General features: G+C 41.6%; 1 protein-coding gene across 29 annotated transcripts in view; it reads left to right on the top strand.

Annotated features, from left to right (window-relative positions):
- LOC134810163 (serine/threonine-protein kinase Nek4-like) overlaps nucleotides 1–20182 on the top strand; it is a 232505-nt gene that overhangs the window by 102658 nt on the left and 109665 nt on the right. For 3 of the 29 annotated variants that reach the window (XR_010157491.1, XM_063812053.1, XM_063812054.1), the window contains one exon: nucleotides 12473–12559. The exons of the other annotated variants lie outside the window; for them this stretch is intronic. Coding sequence is in view for 2 of the 3 variants with exons in the window: in XM_063812053.1 (XP_063668123.1) it covers nucleotides 12538–12559 (22 nt within the window). In the remaining variant the exon portion in view is untranslated. The remainder of the gene's footprint in view (nucleotides 1–12472; nucleotides 12560–20182) is intronic. 29 annotated transcript variants of the gene reach the window in all.

A 20182-nucleotide genomic window follows, 5' to 3' on the forward strand; every position in this document is an offset into this window, starting at 1 on the left:
ACCTTGTACATTTGTCAACGTGTACACACGTTGGTCAGAACCTCCGATGCTAAAGGTTGGAGGGTAAAAGCTGATTGGACTGACCAGGAAAGATGCCTTATAGGATTCCCCTTTCCACAATAAACCTGACAGTCAAAAAAAGGGACCTACCCAAAATGTAGGTCAAGTGCCCTAAAAATCATACCCTAAATGTTTTCAATACAAATCTGCTGGAGCATAATTCAATCATGCAAACAAACAAACAAAAAAGATGACACTATAGGAGATTTCCGAGATAGACTAGAAAGCAACTTTGGATGACAGCTGAGTGTTACAGAGGTGCTGAGGGAGCAACAGCCCTTTCATCTGGCTTTGTCAATGGGGTTGAACCTGAAGTTGGAGACCTAATTCAAAAACAGAAATGAGCATGGAGAATAGCCTCTTGAGATGAGCAACAACACCAGGCACAGCATGTTGCAAGGGCTTTAGAACAAAAATGAGGCAAGATCCAAAGTAAACTGTGGCCCTGCAGATCAAACAGCTGGGTAGCCCACTCCCCAGTCAACCACCTATGGACAAGGACACTTTGGGATATCTTAAACTGGAAAGAAGATCTTCCCATCTTACACACACACATGCGCACACGCACACACACACACACACAGAGAACAGAAAAAAAATGACAAAAATTCCTTGATTCAAATCAATGAAGGAGTTGTGTAGAAGGACAAAGGGCATGATACCCTGTTATGCTTAAACACTCAAGATGAATTAGCTTAACTGCAGATGGCCATCCTCATCAGCTGCTAGTAGACACTCTTTATACATTGAACCCTGCTGCCTTTGTTCAACCTCCTCACGGTAACAACTCACAAGTCATTGGGATTTCAAGTAATCCATAGGCTTTTTGTGTCTCTCAGCCCTTAACCACAACCTTTGGGATCTTCCTGTTCTCTGACACCAATCCTGCAAATTTAGTAGGGAGAGATCTATTCTGCAAATGGAATTGTAATATTAAATGCATACTGGGGGTGGGGGGACTGTCTCCTGCGGTGTCAGAGGACCCTCCATTCATAATCGCTTTGCCTGCTCTGGCTGGCTGTGTACCTTAGCCTCTTTTGTTATATTTGAGGCACACCCAAGATAAGGATTATGGGGCAATGTAGGGTTGAGGGAAATTTGTGTTAGGATTTAATAGAACATTCTGAAATTTTTGGAGAAAAATGATAGACATAATATTCTTAATAACAGCTACAGTAGTATAGAGTATATACAGCATCCAAATGGAAATAGTTGTAAATATTTGTTAACATTAAATTTAGCTTAAAATAAAAACCTTGGGAGCTCAGTAGTCAGCTGAGAAAATGTCCTAACCTTGCATTTTGAAGGGGAGATTGACATTTCTTTTTTTTTCCATTTTGTTTATTTATGTATGTATTTGTTTTTCAATTTTACTTTTTATTTTAGATTCAGGGGCACAGGTGCAGGTTTGTTACAAGGGTATATTGTGTGATGCTGAGGTTTGGGCTTCTAATGATCCCATTGCCCAAGTAGCAGACATAGTACCCGATGAGTAGTTTTTCAGCCCATGCCCCCAGCTTCCTTCCTTTTGGAGTCCCCAATGTCTATTTTTCCCATCTTCATGTCCTTTTGTGGTGAAGCTAAACATTGGTTTAGCCTATAAGTGAGAACAGGCTGGGTGTGGTGGCTCATGCCTATAATCCCAGCACTTTGGGAGGCCAAGGTGGGAGGACCACTTGAGCCCAGGAGTTTGAGACTAGCCTGGGCAACATGGCAAGACACTGTCTCCACAAAATTTTTAAAAAATTACCTGGGCATGGTGGCATACACCTGTAGTCCAAGCAACTTGGGAGGCTGAGGTGGGAGGATTGCTTGATCCTGAGAGATTGAAGCTGCAGTGAGCTGTGATCACGCCACTGCACCGCAGCCTGGGCTGGGCTTTTGAGACAGAGCAAGATCCTGTCTCAAAAGAAAAAAAAAAAGTGAGAACATGCAGTATTTGGTTTTCTGTTTCTGTGTCAATTCGCTTAGGATAATGGCCTCCAGCTGCATCCATGTTGCTTCAGAGGACGTGTTCATTCTTTTTTGTGACTTTGTAGTACTCCGTGGTGTATAAGTTTGATATTTTTTCTTTCTTTTTTATTTATTTATTTGAGAGGAGTCTCGCCCTGTCGCCCAGGCTGGAGTGCAGTGGTGTGATCTCGGCTCACTGCAAGCTCCGCCTCCCGGGTTCACACCATTCTCTTGCCTCAGCCTCCCGAGTAGCTGGGACTACAGGTGCCCACCACCACGCCCGGCTAATTTTTTTGTATTTTTTAAAAGAGACGGGGTTTCACCCTGTTAGCCAGGATGGTCTCGATCTCCTGACCTCGTGATCCACCCACCTCGGCCTCCCAAAGTGCTGGGATTACAGGCGTGAGCCACCACGCCCAGCTGACATTTTCTTTATCCAATCTACTATTGATAGTCACCTGGGTTGTTTCTATGTCTTTGCTGTTGAGAACAGTGCTGTGATAAACATACAAGGGCAGGTGTCTTTTGTGATTTATTTTCCTTTGGGTGTATACCCAGTCATGGGGTTGCTGGGTTGAGTGGTAATTCTATTTTTGCTTCTTTGAGAAATCCCCAAACTGTTTTCCACAGGGGCTGAACTAATTTGCATTCCCACCAGCAGTGTATAAGCATGCCCTTTTCTCTGCAGCCTCACTGGCATCTGTTATTTTTTTGACATTTTAACCATAGCCATTCTGACTGGTGTGAGATGGTGTCTCATTGTGGTTTTGACCTGCATTTCTCTGGTGATCAGTGATGCTGAGCATTTCTTCACGTGCTTGTTGGCCGTATGTATGGAGATTGACGTTTATGTTGGATGACAATTATGGGAAAAAAACTCACCAGGACTACGTAATATAATCTTCCTTCTGTGTAGAAAGAGGCATTTCATATGTCCCCAGACCATCACACTGACTCTACAAGATTGGGTTCTCTTGTCGTTATGGTGCTACAGGGCAGGATGTCCAACTCTGACACTCAAGGGAGATCAGGTGGGTTATAGGTAGTGTGGTTTAGTAGAGTGAAAACTATCCAAGTCACCTGGAATCCAGACATGAAGCCATCTTGATAGAGGGCCCAAGGGTAATCCACTTCAGTAGCTAGGAACCTCTTGAGCAAATGCCAGCTTGTGATAAAAATTTATTGTATGGATCACAGTGTCCCATAAAGTAGAGACTCTAAATGTTAAAAACAACAATGGCTGCTTGACTTGATTAGAACGCAGCAGTTTGAGATGTTTAAATGTGAAGGGCGAGAGGCTTGGCTTCCTCTGTTTAAGGAGTTGATCTCGTGATGTTTGGAGAGCCCAGCTTTGAGATGCCTGGTCTCTCCTCATGCTTCCCTTTGATTCCACAAAAGGGAGGGCCCGGTGGCTGCTGAATGGAACAGTCTGAGGCGATGACAGAGGCTGCAGGTCTCTGCCAGAGGCTGCAGGTCTCTGCCAGCATTGGAGACCCTCAGACACAGTGTGGCTGGTCACCACTGGAGGAGGCAGGGTTCAGGTTCCTGGGCATCTGCAGGCCAGCTCCCAAACCCCCACCCACCTCCCACTTCCCCCCGAACCCCCGGCTCTCCACAGCTTGCACCTATCCTGTCTGGACTAGTAGTGAGAGTTGTATCACTTAATTCCCATTTTTATTGGGTTTCTGGGCAATGCTGGAAGGCATTCAAAATAGCTCATATTTTACTCTTACCTTGTGAGTCTAAGTAAAGATCCATTCATTTCAAGAAAAATAACTTGCTTTTGGTTCTGTCCCTGGAGCTAGAAAGTTTGCTGTTAAGTAGATTGATTACGCATCAGCCTGGAATAGCTAGTTCCTTGCTGTGTGACCTTGGGCAAGCCACTCAAGTGCTCTGGGCTGTCATTTACTCACCTGTGAACTAAGAGGGCTGAACTGGATGATATTGAAGGTCCCTATTAGCTCTAAGTCAGGGCCCAGCATGCAGGCATATCAAGTTTCTTTTCTTCATTTTCAAAAAGTAATCTTCTGAGAATATTTTTGACCATATTGCAAAGTCAAATAATTATTGAGTGAGTCTGTTATTTCATGCCATTCCTTTTCTACTAGCTAATCTAGTTTGCAAAATACCCTATGCTGCTGGTGAAAGGAAAAAAAAAAACAAAGTGTGAACCCAAAACTCATGATTCATTCTAAGTTAGTTCAACAGATTAGTTCCTCATTCTCTCAGATCTCCAGGGAAGAGACATCAACACCAGCCCATCGCTGATACCCTTTGTCCTGGCCTCCGGAGTGCTCCCTGCACAGTCCCAAGTCTGCAAGAAGGGGGATCTTTTCTTGAAAACCTACAGTGCTAATAATTGTCAAAAATATATAAATTCTAAATATAAAATTTAAGGTATTGGTGCCTATGAAATGTCCCCAACACAAAGAAATGATAAATGTTTGAGATGATGGAAATGCTGATTACCCTGATCTGATCACTCACTTTATATGTATTGAAACATCATTATGAACTCCATGAATATGTATAATTGTTATTAGTCAGTTAAAACAAATAAAACTAAAAATGTTTAACGATAAGAAGAAAAAAGTGTTGTGTTGTCAACACTAAGTTTTAAAACACGCTGTAAGGTGGTTACTGAAAATTGCCTGCTGTGCTTGGTATGTTGTGCACAGCATTATGGTTATTTATTTGGGGGTGTTTCTGGTTGTCTTCTCTTGCCCCTGTCGCCACACACAACCCATTGTGCAGCATTATGAGTGTCTCTTGGGCCAAATTTTCTCATTTCAGGTCCAGGATTTTTATTTCTTAGTGATAATAGTATGCATTTTTAAAAAGTATAAATGATTAGTATCAAATTCTAATATGTAGCTTTAAATTGGAAAATTTTTTAACTAGAAAAATTTTAACATCATGTACAGGCTAGAGTCTTTTTTTCTGCCAGTCTTTGTGGATTTTACTGGAAAAATATACATACATCCCATGATAGAATTTATTCTCTAGAAGATGATTGGCAAACTTTGGCCTACAAGGCCAAATCTGTCCTTCCTCTGCATCTGGTACTACTCTTGAGTTAAGAATGGCTTTTACGTTTTTAAGTGGTTATGTAGGTGCCCACGTAATAGTCTCGACTTTACCTCTTGGTCCCCAAAGCCTGAAATATTTATGATCTGATCTTTTAAGAAAAATTTGCCAACTCTATTCTACAGAAAAGGAATGAACAACTAACTCAGCAATGCATATGGAGAGGAGAGGAGCATGTAAGTAAACCTGAGAACTTTGGTAATAAAAAAAGAGAAAATTTTGTTCAGATTATACAGAAGTATTTATGTTTATAAATGCCTCTTTGACAATATGATCGGTTTCAGTTTATCTTGTTGGCATGATTCAAAGCCCTAGTGTCAGAGATTGTTCCATTAAGTAGGCAGATTACACACACACACACACACACACACACACACACACACACACATAAGGACATATCAAGTAAAAGCACAATTAAAGAGAAGTTCGTGGGAAGATCCTGATTTGCATACCCAGAGTGGGTCTGTATACACATTAATCTGACAGCGGCCTGGACGATTTTAATGTTTCTAACTCCGAATATAAACTTGTGTTTCTCTCATGCAGATGTTGCCCTTTCTTCTGCTCATAGGAAAATTCCCATGTAGTTTCAAAGCCCTGTCATGGGCAAGGTAAACAGTGGTGCTAGCTGTGAACAGATAAAATGTATATCCATCGATTAACTAAGCCTTGGAAATGAAACACGTCCTGTCTCTTGAATGCTGTACACAGAGCCAAGAGAAATAGATGGATCATCAGGCTTTACAAAGGGAGTTCACAGTAGTCGCTGATACGAGGGAATAATATCTTTGAAAGTTTCAAAACACAGATAAGATGAACTCATTTGTATTTCTTGGGAAATACTCTTCTGAAACAATAAGAAGCTCTTGCCAGGTTTAGGCTGTTCTGGTATGCAGTCAACACCGCCACCAGCTGGCCTAATTGAGAAAGACTATTTGTGCCTAAATTTCTCTTACAGAAACTCTGCGATAAAAATAAAACACCTGGCAGAAGGACACAAAGCTCTATCATTTCAAAATTCAGTTTTTTTCCTGTTTTGTGAAATGGCTTTCACAGAAATGTGCCTTTAGGTGTGACTGTTATCTTTTGATAGGAGTGAATACGTATTGGTATCATATGCAGCTACAAACCATTTCCAATATACGTATAAAATAATGGGAATTATGGATCTTTGTGGTGCTAATAATTACGTTTGTAAATACCCTGGTTTCCATTTTTTTGTCTTTCCATTTTCAAAATATGTGTATAGTGGAGACAAAGGAGAAGAGGGTGAACCTTACATTAACCGATTGTATCTCATGCTGGCAGGCATTCGTGAAATGTTTGGTGAAAGGGAAGTTTAAAATTACTGATTAAAGTGAGGGTCTGTGTTTACTAAAGCATTGTACTTTAAAGCCATTCTTCACTGATATAGAACATTTCAATGGCTTTCTGTTGATTTAATCGTAAAGGTTCTGATGTTTATATCTGCTTATACTCTTCTACTGCAAACATTCACTTCCCAACAAATTTATTCGAACCACACATTACATTTTGGGAAGTTATGTTAACCAAATATTGTTGCTGCTATCTCTGTAATATGACTGCATTTAACTTTACTTTTGAATTTGTTTTTGAAAAGAGTACTTGCAGACAATGGGAGCTGCCTGGAAGAAATACATATAAGCAACAGTTGTGTAATGGGCTAAATCCTTTAAAAAGCAGTGGTGGAGGTGGTAGCGGAGGGGTAGGATTGATTTAGGGAAGTCTATGTGTGTGTTAGCTGAAATATCTAAATCTGAAAGCAATGATAATACCATATGTAAAATTTCCAATGCATGTAACTTGAAGTATAGTATATATGCCCAAAGACATACTTTATTCTTTGACAGATTTCTAAGATTTCTAGTGAAAAATGAAATTAAAAACCCCGAGCAACAACAACAACAACAACAATCTAAGAGAAATATGACATTAAAAACCCATTGGTCGTAGTTTTAGACTTTAAAATAACTTGTAATATTAAAAGCTGGGACAGAGAACAAAAAGTGTGTCTGTATTAAGACACAAATCAAATATTTTGGTTAAAACCATATTTTGGTTCCTATTCTTAAGGCAACACAACTTATTTTCAGCAATTCCGTCTTCTTGGACTCTAAGCAAGTTTTAAGACTCTTGGAGAATAGCCCAGGGTTTCTTACTTAGTGGTTAAAGTCTATTTGGAGTGCTTGGCATTTGTAATACTTTAAACATTAGTTTAAACTACTCCTCGCTGAAATGATGCTGTTGGTTTTTTGAACTGGGAGACGCCATAACCACCACCTGATCCAACCCTCTTTTTGGGGGGAAATGGAGGCACTGTGTGGCCAAGGAAGTCATCTCAGTATCAAAATGTGTTTCTGAGTTAGGACGAGGACGTACGTTAGAGTAAGCAGTGGGTGTACTTCCTAATTAAATGAGTATTCTCATGAAGCACTAACTAAACTTTTGTCTTGACTGTTGTTCACACATTCATTGTTCCACTTTGGGTCTACTATGTCTTAAAACAATCTTTTGGGTCTATACATTTAAAAAATTTATAGTATGTGTTGATGCATGCTATATGTATTGATGCATGAGATATGCCAAACAAATCAATAGCGTCCATGTGATTTAAAAATTAGTGTCTTCATTAAAAGATGAGTTCACAGTTAGACTTTAGCACTCCACGCAACTACTAGATCTGCTTAAGGACAGTGAGAACATGTGGCTGCTGCTGAGTGAGGAAGAAGAGGGAAACTGTTGACAACTACTTGTACTTTCATTACTATCCTTCATAGACATATTGATCCCAAATGATGAACCATTCTATCCAATCATTTGTTTTTTATTCATTCATTCACTTATTAATTCATTCTGTGTTGTCTTTATTAAGGAGAGCCTATTATGGCAAAACTTGTGTTAAATCATATGTGGAAAGAGGAAAGTGGAGAAATTAAAGAAAAAGGTGCTCTTGTATTTGTTTCCTCATTCTTCTAGTGGGTATTTTTAATCTTCTTTTTGAGCAGAGCAGCCTGTGAAGTTTCCTGGTCTTTTTCTTCTTTTCAGGGCTGTTCTGCAGGGCTCCTTTTTGCTTAGAGAAACATAATGTTTCATTAATGTGGACTCCCAAGACATCTATTGCTCTGGAGCAAATTTAGAAAGAGCTGGCATACTGTATTTTAATATTAAATTAATGTGGATTAGCCTATGTGTGGCCAGCTGCACTTTTACATCAACCTTTTAGACATATACAGGAAGTCTTTCTTCCTGTGAAAAAAATGTACTTTAATAATAAAGACTAATTTTGAATGCTTCCAAGTAGCGATCCTAATTTGGTAGATTGCCCATAGACAAGCATTTTTTCCCTTGTTTATCTGGGCTCTTTGCTGTAACTTGCCTGAATTTTTCATTTGGTACTTTGGTGTTCATGAGTGTAAATTTAGTATGAAAAGTTATCAAGGGGATACAATTATATAGCATGAATTTGTTCATAACATCAGTCAGAAAGCCACAAAGCAAACTAAGATATATGCATTTTTTTTTTTTTAGCTTGAACAGTTTGGAAATTCATTTCATGTAGTGAGAAAGCCAGAGGTAGGAGATCCCAGGTTCCGCAGCTTGACAACTCGTACTTCCTCCATCCTTCATGCATTGTAGAATAGCAGCCTCCAAAGATGTCCGTGCCCACATCCCTGGAAACTGTGAAGATGAAGAATCACAGTTAATTACAGGAAAGAGCCTCATTTTTTTTTTAATTTGAGATGGGGTCTCCCTATATTGACCAGGCTGGTCTTGAACTCCTGGCCTCAAGCGATCCTCCCACCTCGGCCTCCCAAAGTGCTAGGATTGCAGGCGTGAGTAATGGGGCCCGGCTGAGCCTCACTTTTTTTTTTTTTTTTTTTTTTTTTTTTGAGACAGAGTCTTGCTCTGTCACCCAGGCTGGAGTGCAGTGGCGCGATCTCGGCTCACTGCAAGCTCCGTCTCCCAGGTTCACGCCATTCTCCTGCCTCAGCCTCCCGAGTAGCTGGGACTACAGGCACCCGCCACCACGCCCGGCTAATTTTTTGTATTTTTAATAGAGACGGGGTTTCACCGTGTTAGCCAGGATGGTCTCGATCTCCTGACCTCGTGATCCGCCCACCTCGGCCTCCCAAAGTGCTGGGATTACAGGCTTCAGCCACCGCGCCCAGCTGAGCCTCACTTTTTTATTGTAAACTTTTGTCTGCATTTTTTCCAACAAATGGATTCATTGCTGTGTGTTATTTGTCATGGCCCATTGTAAACAAAATGCTTATATTATGGCATATAAACTGTTACTTGCTACTGCCTACAAATCAGATGAATAAGTAACAGCACATTCACTATTTGGAGGTCAGGAAATGATGGTTTAAGCATTTCACATCCTGACATAATAGTTTATTATGTATATGTGGACATTTCACTGTGTTGTAGTTATATATTAGGAAATTGGTTGGGGTTATGGTTGCCATGCACTGTAATATAACTTTTTTTCAATTTACAAACAATGATAAGAAAATTTTTAGTGGTTTTTCACAGAATATCTGATTTTCAGGAACAAATTAATGACGTTAAGTGGGAAATGTTGGGATCATCCAAATTCACCCCCGATCCCCACCCACCGGCATCACTCCCTTTCTAGTCTAAGCCTTGACTGTCACGGTTGCCTCCTAAAAGGGTCTTTCTGCTTCCATTCCTGCCATCCTTCCTCCAACCTCTCCTCCACAAAGCCAACAGAGAGACTTTTAAAAAAATCATGGTAAAATTTATATAATATAGACTTTACCATCTTCACCACTTTTTTTTTTTTTTTTTTGAGGCAGAGTCTCACTCTGCTGCCCAGTCTGGAGTGCAGTGGTGCGATCTCGGCTCACTGCAGCCTCCGCCTCCCAGGTTCAAGCGATTCTCCTGCCTCAGCCTCCTGAGTAGCTGGGATTACAGGTGTGCACCACCATGCTCAGCTAATTTTTTGTATTTTTAGTAGAGATGGCGTTTCACCATGTTGGCCAGGTTGGTCTCGAACTCCTGACCTCTGGTGATTTGCCCACCTCGGCCTCCCAAAGTGCTGGGATTACAGGCATGAGCCACTGTGCCCGGCTCATCTTCATCATTTTTAAGTGCACAGTTCAGTGACATTTCTGCACTTACAATGTTGTGCAGCTATTGCCACCATCCATCTCCAGAACTTCTCATCTTCCCAAACCAAACTCTGTACCCGTTAAACACCAACTCCCCATTCTCCCTGCCCCCAGGCCCTGGACACCCCTATTCTGCTTTCTCTCTCTATGCTTTTGACCATTTTAGGTATCTCACAAACTGGGATCATACAATATTTGTCCTTTGTGTGTGGCTATTCTCTTAGCATAATGTTTTTGCAGTTCATCCTTGTTGCGGCGTGTGTCAGAATATCATTTCTATTTATGGCTGAGTGGGTATTCCAGTGTATGCACCATATTCTGCTTATCCATTCCCCTGTTGATGAACATTGTGCTGCTTCTGCCTTTTTTCTGTTGTGACGAATGCTGCTATGAGCATGGATGTACAAGTACGTGTTTGGGTCCCTACTTTCAATTATTTTGGGCTTATACACAGAAGTGGAATGCTGGATCGTGTTGTAGTGCTATGTTTAACCTTTTGAGGAACTACCAAACTGTCTTCCACAACAGCTGCAAAATTTTACATTCCTACCAGCAATGCGTAAGGGTTCCAGTTTCTCCACATCCTTGCCCACACTTGTTATTCACCCTCATTCTCACCTATTTTGCTAAGAGCCATCCTAGTGGCTGTGAGGTGATATTTCACTGATATGCACTTCCCTAGTGACTAATGTTGTTGAACGTCTTTTCATGTGCTTACTGGCCATGTGTATATTTTCAGAGAAATGTCTATTCTAGTCTATTCCATTTTTGAATTAGATTTTTTGTTGTTGAGTTGTAGGAGTTAAATGCATGCATTTTTATTGTTTTCTTTTTGGTTTCCAAGTCATACTACCAAGTTGTACTGTTAAGTTGAAAATAAAATGTGAAGATTTAGCTCACGTACTCTTGATATTTCTTGATAGTGTTGAATAAGGTGTTTATATAGTTAATAGTTGCTTTTAAAATGCCATATAAGTCTCAGCCTTCATATTTCTAGGATTGAGAAGACAAGTGGTCATGCCACTGATACTCACACCTGGTATTTTTAAAATGCCATTCCCAAAGTGTTGGGATTACAGGCATGAGCCATTGAACATGGCAAAATTTTTCAATAGAAGTTATGCTTTTCAGTAAAAGTTGCTTTGCCGGAGAATAACACAGTGGTTTGGGCTATCCTGCTTCATGGCTGCAGCTGCTCCTCAGCTACCATTGAGCTCCCACCTCCCTGCTCTTAACAGAGGAAGACATAGGGAAAGAAAAGTAGATAAAACCTAAATAAGCTGCTTTCCCAGTTTGCTGTTGGCTGGGATGATATCTTATTACCTGCTGCACACCTTCATTTGTCAGTCTCCTTTGATTTGAGGAGGACATTTTAGTGGGCATGTGGTGTCTGCCTGTTATGGGCTAAATTGTGTTCTCCCTAAACTCATATGTGATCATATTTGGAGACAGGGTCTTTACAGAGGTAATCAAATTAAAATGAGGTCATTAAGGTGTTCCTTGTTCCAGTATGACTGGTGTCCATATCAGAAGAGGAGATGAGGACACAGACACTCATAGAGGGAAGACCACATGAAGACAGAGGGAGAAGATGACCTCTACAAGCCAAGGAGAGGGGCCTCAGGCCAGCACAAGAGTGCAGGGCAGGCACCTCTTCCTGCTCACTGGGGAGAGCCTGAAGTCTCCACTGTGGTCACCTCTGATGAGATGTGTGCTTGGAAGCAGGGCAGGGGCAAGAAGGCCCAGAACAAGGAGCGAGTGCCACTGTGTCCTCAGGGACCTGGCTTCTGCTGGGCCCAGCTGGGCAGCTCTACTCTGTCACCATCTCAGCTTCCCATGGCTTGGCTGCTTCCTGTGCATGAAGACACCATCCCCACTAACCTGCCCCAAGGCAGGGCCTGTGTGTCGGTCGGAGTAGCTCTGTCTGTGGATGCCGGGGAAATGAATGAAGGTGCTGATACTCTGCACTCAGGCACTTCCAGTAACATTACTGCATCTAAAGCTGTTTGTTTCACTTTCAGAAGGTGAATTCCACGAGGGCCCTCTGTCGTCTGCCCTATCCCCTGCACATAGTTCCATGCCTGGCATTTCAGAAGTGTTTGTTAATACTGAGTGTAGGATAGGAAAAGGTTTGTAGTATGGATAATATAAATAATTGGTCTAATGAGACTGATGCTGAATTCTGCTGTGCCACCTACTGTCCCATCCCTCCGCAGGGCCTGTCTTGAGATGCACCTTGTTTGCCCACGGGGGAAACGTGCTTTGGAAAGTGCTGGACACCATGGCTGTGCAGGCCCAAGAAGGTGATGTATTTAGTGTGCTTCAAGAAAACTAACATTTTCAGAGGGAGCAAATTACTTATTATTGGTTACCCTTAATGTATACCATCTAGATTAAGCATATTGATTTCCAAATTGTTCGCTAAGGTACAGGTCCTTGTCTTAGTCAGTCTGAGCTGCTGTAACAAATTACCATAGACTGAGTTGTTTATTAACAACAAAGTATTTCTCATGGTTCTGGAGGCTGGAAGTCTGAGGTCACGGTGCCAGCATGGTTGGGCTTCGGTGAGGGCTCTCGTCTTGGTTTACAGACAGCTAGACAGCTGTCTGTATCCTCACATGGCAGAGAGAGACAAAGGTTGCAAGCACTCTGCTGTCTCTTCTTATAAGGGCACTAATTCCATCGCAAGGGCTCCACCCTCATGACAAATCATTTCCCAAAGGCGCTGCCTCCTAAAATCACATTGAGTGTTAGGATTTCAACATATGAATTTGAGGGGGACTCGAACCTTCAGACCATAACAGTTCATGACTAAGATTATAAATGACCAAAGCCCAGTGTCACCAATAATCCAGCTCTAGAAAGTGTAGTAATGGAAACGACTTCATCCCCATGGGATGGAAACAGTTAGAAGGATGAATGACTCAAGCCTTGACAAGGATATGGAGAGACAGGGTGTTGCTAATGGGAGTGCAAACTGGTACAGTCATTCTGGAAAACCATCCGTTTCTTTGTGAACTCAAGTGTGCATCTGTCTTCTGACCCAACAGTCCCACTCTTGAAGTTGCGCAATGTGTCGCTTTTACAACTATAAGCGGTGGCCCTGATTCAAGACCACAGAATGAGCCACTGGAACATCTGGGATGAGGACCTCCTGCTTGCCAGGTAGTTGAAAGACCTATAGGTTCGTCATAGCAACAGGGCCTGGAAAAGAGAAGAAATACAGCCTTTGTATTTCTGGGATTGAGAAGGAAAGCAGTCATGCCACTGAGAATCTCTGGGTCTGGAAAGGGGCTTGGTCATTGTGGATTCCATGAAGGCTCTGCCGGAAGAATCTGGAAGGACTGAGTCTTCAGAGCCTCAGCCCTGGGAGGTGGAGTGACAGGGACCTATACCGATTGAGGACAGAGAGGAAAAGATCCCTGCTGAGCATTTCTCTTTTGAAAGACCCTCTGGCTGCAGCCTGGATGAGCAATGCTGACAGGTGATTTGCAGTACTGGCTGGCAGTGTGAACCAAGTTAGCAAAATAGAAGCAGCAGCCTGGGAGAAAACAGGGCTTGGAAGAAGACTGTGGTGGAGACTTCCAGGACTCCTAGATGATCCAGGAGGACAAGAAAGTGCAAGTTTGGGATCCTGGAATTCCTGCCAATCTGCAGGTGGAAGCTTAAGCCAGTACTGATTTAATCTGAAACCTAACGTGAATGAAGCGGCTTGCACAGCGCAGCAAGCGGCAGGAGCAGTGTCTCCATGCCAAGCTCACCAACATGTCCATTTCCTTACTGGGTGGTGACTGTCTCAAAAGGAGGATCCACGTTTGGTTTTACTTTGTGTCACCATGACTTGGCACAGGATCTGGTACATAGTAGTTCTCAGTAAACGCTAGTTGAGGGGCAAATAAGGAATGGTACAATGTGTGTGGACACAGGTTAACCTTATGGAGGTCAGAAGAAGGCAGAGGGGAGCAAATGGAGTCCCAGACATCAAAGGAACTTCCCCAAAGCCCCCCCCCCCCCCCCACCTCTCTCTTTCTCTCTAACAGTAGGGTTTACAAAGAGCAGCTTACTCCGGGTGATTTGCTCAAGAATCTGGCAAGGGTAGGGTCTCTGCTTCCAAATACTTCTCCTGAAGAAGCAAAACTCGGAGAGGGATATTGATTGACAGGTGATAATTATTCTATGATATACCCACCATGCTTACTTTGTGACACACCTTGGAAGAGAATCCATCCCAAATTGCACTCTTAGCTCAGATTTCATCCTGACCTTTTCTCATCCATCCACATCCAGTAAAGTTCTGGTTAGAAACCCAAATAACGACTGGAATGGAAAAACAAATTACCCACATTCCAAGAGCTGGCGTGCATAGTAGGAACTTAATTCATTTCTTGACTGATTGATTTCCCTAGAATATGTATATTTTCTTGTAATACTTTGTACCTAGTAGTCCATAAAGAAAAAAGGGGCACTTCATTTCTAACATTTGAGGGAGAAGGCTATTGAAACTGTAACTGCTGATAAGATTTTTTTTTTTATTTAATTTCCACAAATCTTGACCTTTGCTAACAGAATTTAGTTTTGGCCTCTCTATGGTATTTGACAGATTCCAACTGAAATAAAAACTTTAGCTGCAGTGAGCTTTAGTCCTTGGAATGGAGAATTGTGAAATGCTTTAGTCAGATTTAAGGATCAATTTATCAGTTTTATAATAAACAAATGCAGATCTGCTCTTTCTAGACAGGCTCTGTTGAGTTTAGTGGCTGGGGGTATTGATATGGAACCCTGAGTAGACCAAGGTGTAAAAGGTTATAAACAATCTTTTCAACTCCTTATCCTATTCTTGGGGTGAGGTGCACTTCAGTGTTTTCCTACTACATTAATATATGTCTATGGATATAAAAACAATTATAGGTTAGATGTGAGATAGGCTTTAGAACACAGATTTATAGTTTTATACACACTATGTAGGGTAGGTATTTCCACAGCTAAGTTATATCTGGTTTACTTCTGTGTCCAAACACATGGGAGAATTGCACATGCTCCTCTTGCCCTGCCTGGTAGTTAGTCATGGCTGTGTGACTTGCTTCAGTCACTGAAATGTGGTTTCTGCCTTTCTAGACATTTCCTTATCTGTCATGGCTATCGTGGAAGCAGGTATAAGATGGTCAATCTGGGTTCCCGAGTGACTAGGATGAGCAGAGCTGATCCTCTACATTGAGCCTATGGATCATTAGTAAGGAATAAGCTGAGCCATTCAGGTTGTCTATGACTGCAGCATAACCTAGCTAGTCCTGACTAACAGTAAACTCCATATTCATGCACATAAAATGAACATGCAAATAGGTGGGAAATAAATAATAAGAATAATGGACAGAGTAATGCAGTCATCAAACTGTATCTTTTCCTTCCTGGATACCAAGATAGGCAACATTGTTCAGCTTCTCTTGCAGGTAGGAGAAATGTGAAAAGAAGTGAGTGGCCATTTCTAGGCCTGGCCCATAGAACATCTCCCGTACAATTCCCTGCATATTCTCTAAGCTTTTCTGCCATTCAGATGCAGAGAATCCGGGAAGGCCTCTGATGCTCTGGGAATAGTAGTGCCAGGAAATGGAAGGAACATGGGTCCCTGAAGGATCGCATGGAAGAAAGTCCTCACATTCCCCTGTGACCCATGTTGGGCTCTGATTGAGTGATTAAAACAACAACAACCTTTAAATCACTGATATTTGGGGGTTGTTTCAGAAATTAGCAATAGTTGGATACTTCCTTAAAATAAAAGATACCTATTTTAGTCTCAAACCAGCATCATGCATAATGGGGAAATACAAAGTATTCCATCAAAGTTAGAAGCAGGGGCTGGGTGTGGTGGCTCATGCCTGTAATCTCAGCACTTTGGGAGGCCACGGTGGGTGGATCACCTGAGGTCAGGACTTCGAGACCAGCCTGGCCAACATGGTAAAACCCTGTCTCTACTAAAAATGCAAAAATTAGCCGAGCATGGTGGCAGGTGCCTGTAATCTCAGCTACTTGGGAGGCTGAGGCAGGAGAATTGCTTGAACCCAGGAGGCGGAGGTTGCAATGAGCTGAAATCATGCCACTGCACTCCAGCCTGGGTGACAGAGTGAGACACCATCTCAAAAAACAAAACAAAAACAAAAACAAAACAAAACCCAAAACATTACAATAATATTTAGCATTGTTTTGGTGGTACTAGCCACTGCAATCAGATGAGAGAGAGGTCATGGATTTTAGCTATCTCAGACAGACTGTGGGATACACTGGCCCTAACACCTCCAAAGATTCATTATATGATAAAAGGGAAATGAAATCAAGGAAGAATAGATGGGTCATATAATAAATAATGCTGGGACAACAGGACAAACATCTGAATAAAATTGGATTCAGTCTTAAATATTAGCACCATGTAAACTGTAGATCGACCAAAGCTTTGAGCGTAAACAAACAAAAAACCTAGAAAGAAACCATGAAAACACTTTAAGAGAGCATAGAACTTTAAAAAGATTGGAATAGGAAACATCTTTCTAATTATGTTACAAAACTCAGAATTCATAAAATAAAAATTATTAAATTCAAATATATAAAAACCATTCTGAGAGTTCAAAAGTTAAAAGATGAAGTATGAAAAATATTTAGAAATTGTTTCACAAAGGGCTAATTTCCCTAATATTTAAATTATTCCTTATAAACCCGTAGAAAAGCTTTAACAACATAACAGAAAAATAGGAAAAGACTATGAATAGATGGGACCCAGAAAAGCACATACAAATAAGTGGCTATTTTACTATGCCTTTACTTTGGAAAACTTCAAACCTGTACTAAAATAGAATAGGGCAGTGAACCTCCCTGCCTGCACCCATCACTCAGCGTCAACATTGATCAACTCATGGGCAATCTTGTTTTATCTATTACCACTCCCCCCTGCCCCCCGCTCCCTGACAGCTCCCTCAGAAATACCATTTCCACCTACCGGATTGACAAAGATTTAAAAAATTGACAGACTTTGTTAAAGAAAAAGTTTAAAAAAACAGGAAGTCTCATACATTGCTAGAAGGAATGTAAATTAATTACAATCCCTATAGAGAGCAATTTGTTCTTACCCATCAAAACTCTAAACACTTCTATCCAGAAATTCTGCTTCAATGATTTTATTATGCAGCTGTACTTGCACATGTGCAAACAGCACATCCACAGTTATTAATTATAATAGCCAATTATTGGAAATACCTAAAATGTGAAAACTTTGTAGCTCTGAACAAAAATAAGGAAACTATATTGATATGGAGTGTTCTCCAAGGTGTATTGGGGTGAAATGCAAGGTGCAGAACAGTGCAGCAATGTAAGTTCCCATTTGTATAAAAAAAGAAAGAGAAGGCCGGTAGCAACAAGTGCCGGAGGGCCACTTTAGAAGAAACTAGGTAGCTAGGGGTAAGGAGAGAAGGAGAGAAATTCAATTTTTTTCGACGTACACTTTTAAATTGTGTATCATCTCCAACTACTAACTATTCAAACATAAAATTAAGTTAAAAATTATAAAACAAAGTCTGATAACCACCACACTGTATTGGCAAAGCCCAATACTTGTGTCCTGCTAGCTGATGAATATAACATACTGATGATGACCTCTCCTCTTTGGAAAATTTTTTTAAAAAGCAACTCATTTGAAAAATAATAATCTGTTGAATTAAAAAGAAATTAGGCTGGGTGCAGTGGTTTATGCCTGTAATCCCAGCACTTTTGGAGGCCGAGGCGGGAGGATCACTTGAGCCCAGGAGTTTGAGACCAGCTTAGCAATATAGTGAGAGCTTGTCTCTATGAAAAAAATTTAAAAAATTAGCCAGGCTTGGTGGTGTATACCTGTATTCCCAGGTACTTGGGAGGCTAAGGTGAGAGGATTGCTTGAGCCTGGGAGGCAGGAGGCAGAGGTTGCTGTGAGCCAAGATCGTGCCAGTGCACTCCACCCTGGGTGACAGAGCAAGACTCCATCAGGAAAGAAAGAAAGAGAGAGAGAGAGAAGGAAGGAAGGGAGAGAGAGAGAAAGGGAGAAAGTGGAAGAGAAGAGAGAAAGGAAGGAAGGGAAGAAAGAGGAAGGAAGGAAGGAAAGAAGGAAGGGAAGAGGAAGGAGGGAAGGAAAAGGAATGGAATTAGTGGCCCAGATCTTGGTTTGTAATTGTAAAGGACAGTTATTCTATGAAGAAAATGTACTTAAACTAAGAAAAACATTTTTTAAAAAGAGAAAAGTATTGGCTCCTGCTTTGAGAAATAACTATCCTGTGGAACAGCACTCATGCCCACACATACACATGGCACACATGCATGACGAACACACACACACACACACATGCACACACCCCACACACTCCTGTATTGGTAACTTGGCTTTTTTCCCAAGTAGAATGAGACAGCACACACATTTAGAAATTGTTTCACAAACAAAGAACTAAGTTCCCTAATATTTAAATTATTCCTATGAACACACACTCTGGCTTACAATATGCAGTTCTGAGTGCCTCTGCTGAGTCTTGGCGCTTGAGTGGAGGCTCTGTTTGATCAAACACCATGTGTTCTGAACTGCATTTTATTTTACAGCTTTCCAAAGAGCTGTCCAAAATGCCCCCCGCCCCCTGCTTTTCCACAGAGGAACCCCAGCCATCTCAGTGTGTGTCTCCCTCACCCAGCTGACCTGGCCGAAGGCTGTTCTAGGTGCCAAGAGGACCCTTCTCTCATTGTGGGGAGCACTCGGGGATGGTTGCGTTTCCTGCCTCATCCCATTACTGAGACTTGCTACTCATCTCCCTTCGGGGCACTCTCTTACCCGAGTTGAGATACCTCTGCAACTGAGGGGTTGACTCCATGTCATTTAAAATGGACTTTCCAGCTACATTTGTAAAATTTCATGATGCTCATAAGAAATAATAAATCTATGCAATTTAGTTGAGAAAAATTTCACCTCAACTCAGAGCCCTGAATGGAAACTGACTCGCTGTAATCAATGCATCAGCACTGCTTATCTCAGTGCTAACTAATCAACAAATTTTACTGACCAATAAATACCATGAGACAGGCTTTGTTCCAGGTGCTTAAGGATGCTGGGATAAATAAGAAAGGCAAGGCGCATGTCCTCCTGAAGCTGATAATTGAGGGATGCAAACTTTGTATTTACTGTTCAGCATGTAATCAAGTCTTGCTGTGCTGTGCTGCTGGGACCCTCTCGGAACCTGGTGCTCGTGCCTCCAGCTGCCACAGTGTTGGTAGCTGACAGTCCTCAGCGAAGCCCCTCTTTGGGTACTGCCTTTAGTGGAAGAGAATGGCTTGGGTCCAAGGTCTCATCCTCCTCGAGAGGCACCTGAATCCAATGGCCAGCTGTTCGTAATGGTATGATGCAAAGACGCAGTCCCCCACTCGTGGCCGGGACTGATTTTTTTTCTTAGCCTTGTTCTACAAGTGAGCTAATTTCTTTGTTAAGAGAGCAGAAAATAATGACCTTGGTCATTTCTAAGAAAACAGAATACATAGTGACTTTGGTCATTTCTTAATCTTGCTCTTTCTTCTGTAAGGATCTACTATTTCCTTGAAATCTGTGTCCTAATTATAAACATATGTTTGTAGAATAACCTTTTAAAACTTGGTGTCTCTTTTTCCAACCATATTTGATACTTAATCCAAGTCAGTATTTCAAAGGAGGTCTTCCAAACTGGAACTTTTTCTTGCTTTTAGAACCATCAAAATAAAAGTTGGCCGGGCGCGGTGGCTCACACCCGTAATCCGAGCACTTTGGGAGGCCGAAGTGGGCAGATCACTTGAGCTCAGGAGTTTGAGAACAGCCTGACCAACACAGTGAAACCCCGTCTCTACTAAAAATACAAAAAATTAGCTGGGAGTTGTGTTGTATGCCTGAGAATTGCTTGAAC

Source organism: Pan troglodytes, chromosome 5 (genome assembly GCF_028858775.2).
Source record: "Pan troglodytes isolate AG18354 chromosome 5, NHGRI_mPanTro3-v2.0_pri, whole genome shotgun sequence".
NCBI lineage: Eukaryota > Metazoa > Chordata > Mammalia > Primates > Hominidae > Pan > Pan troglodytes.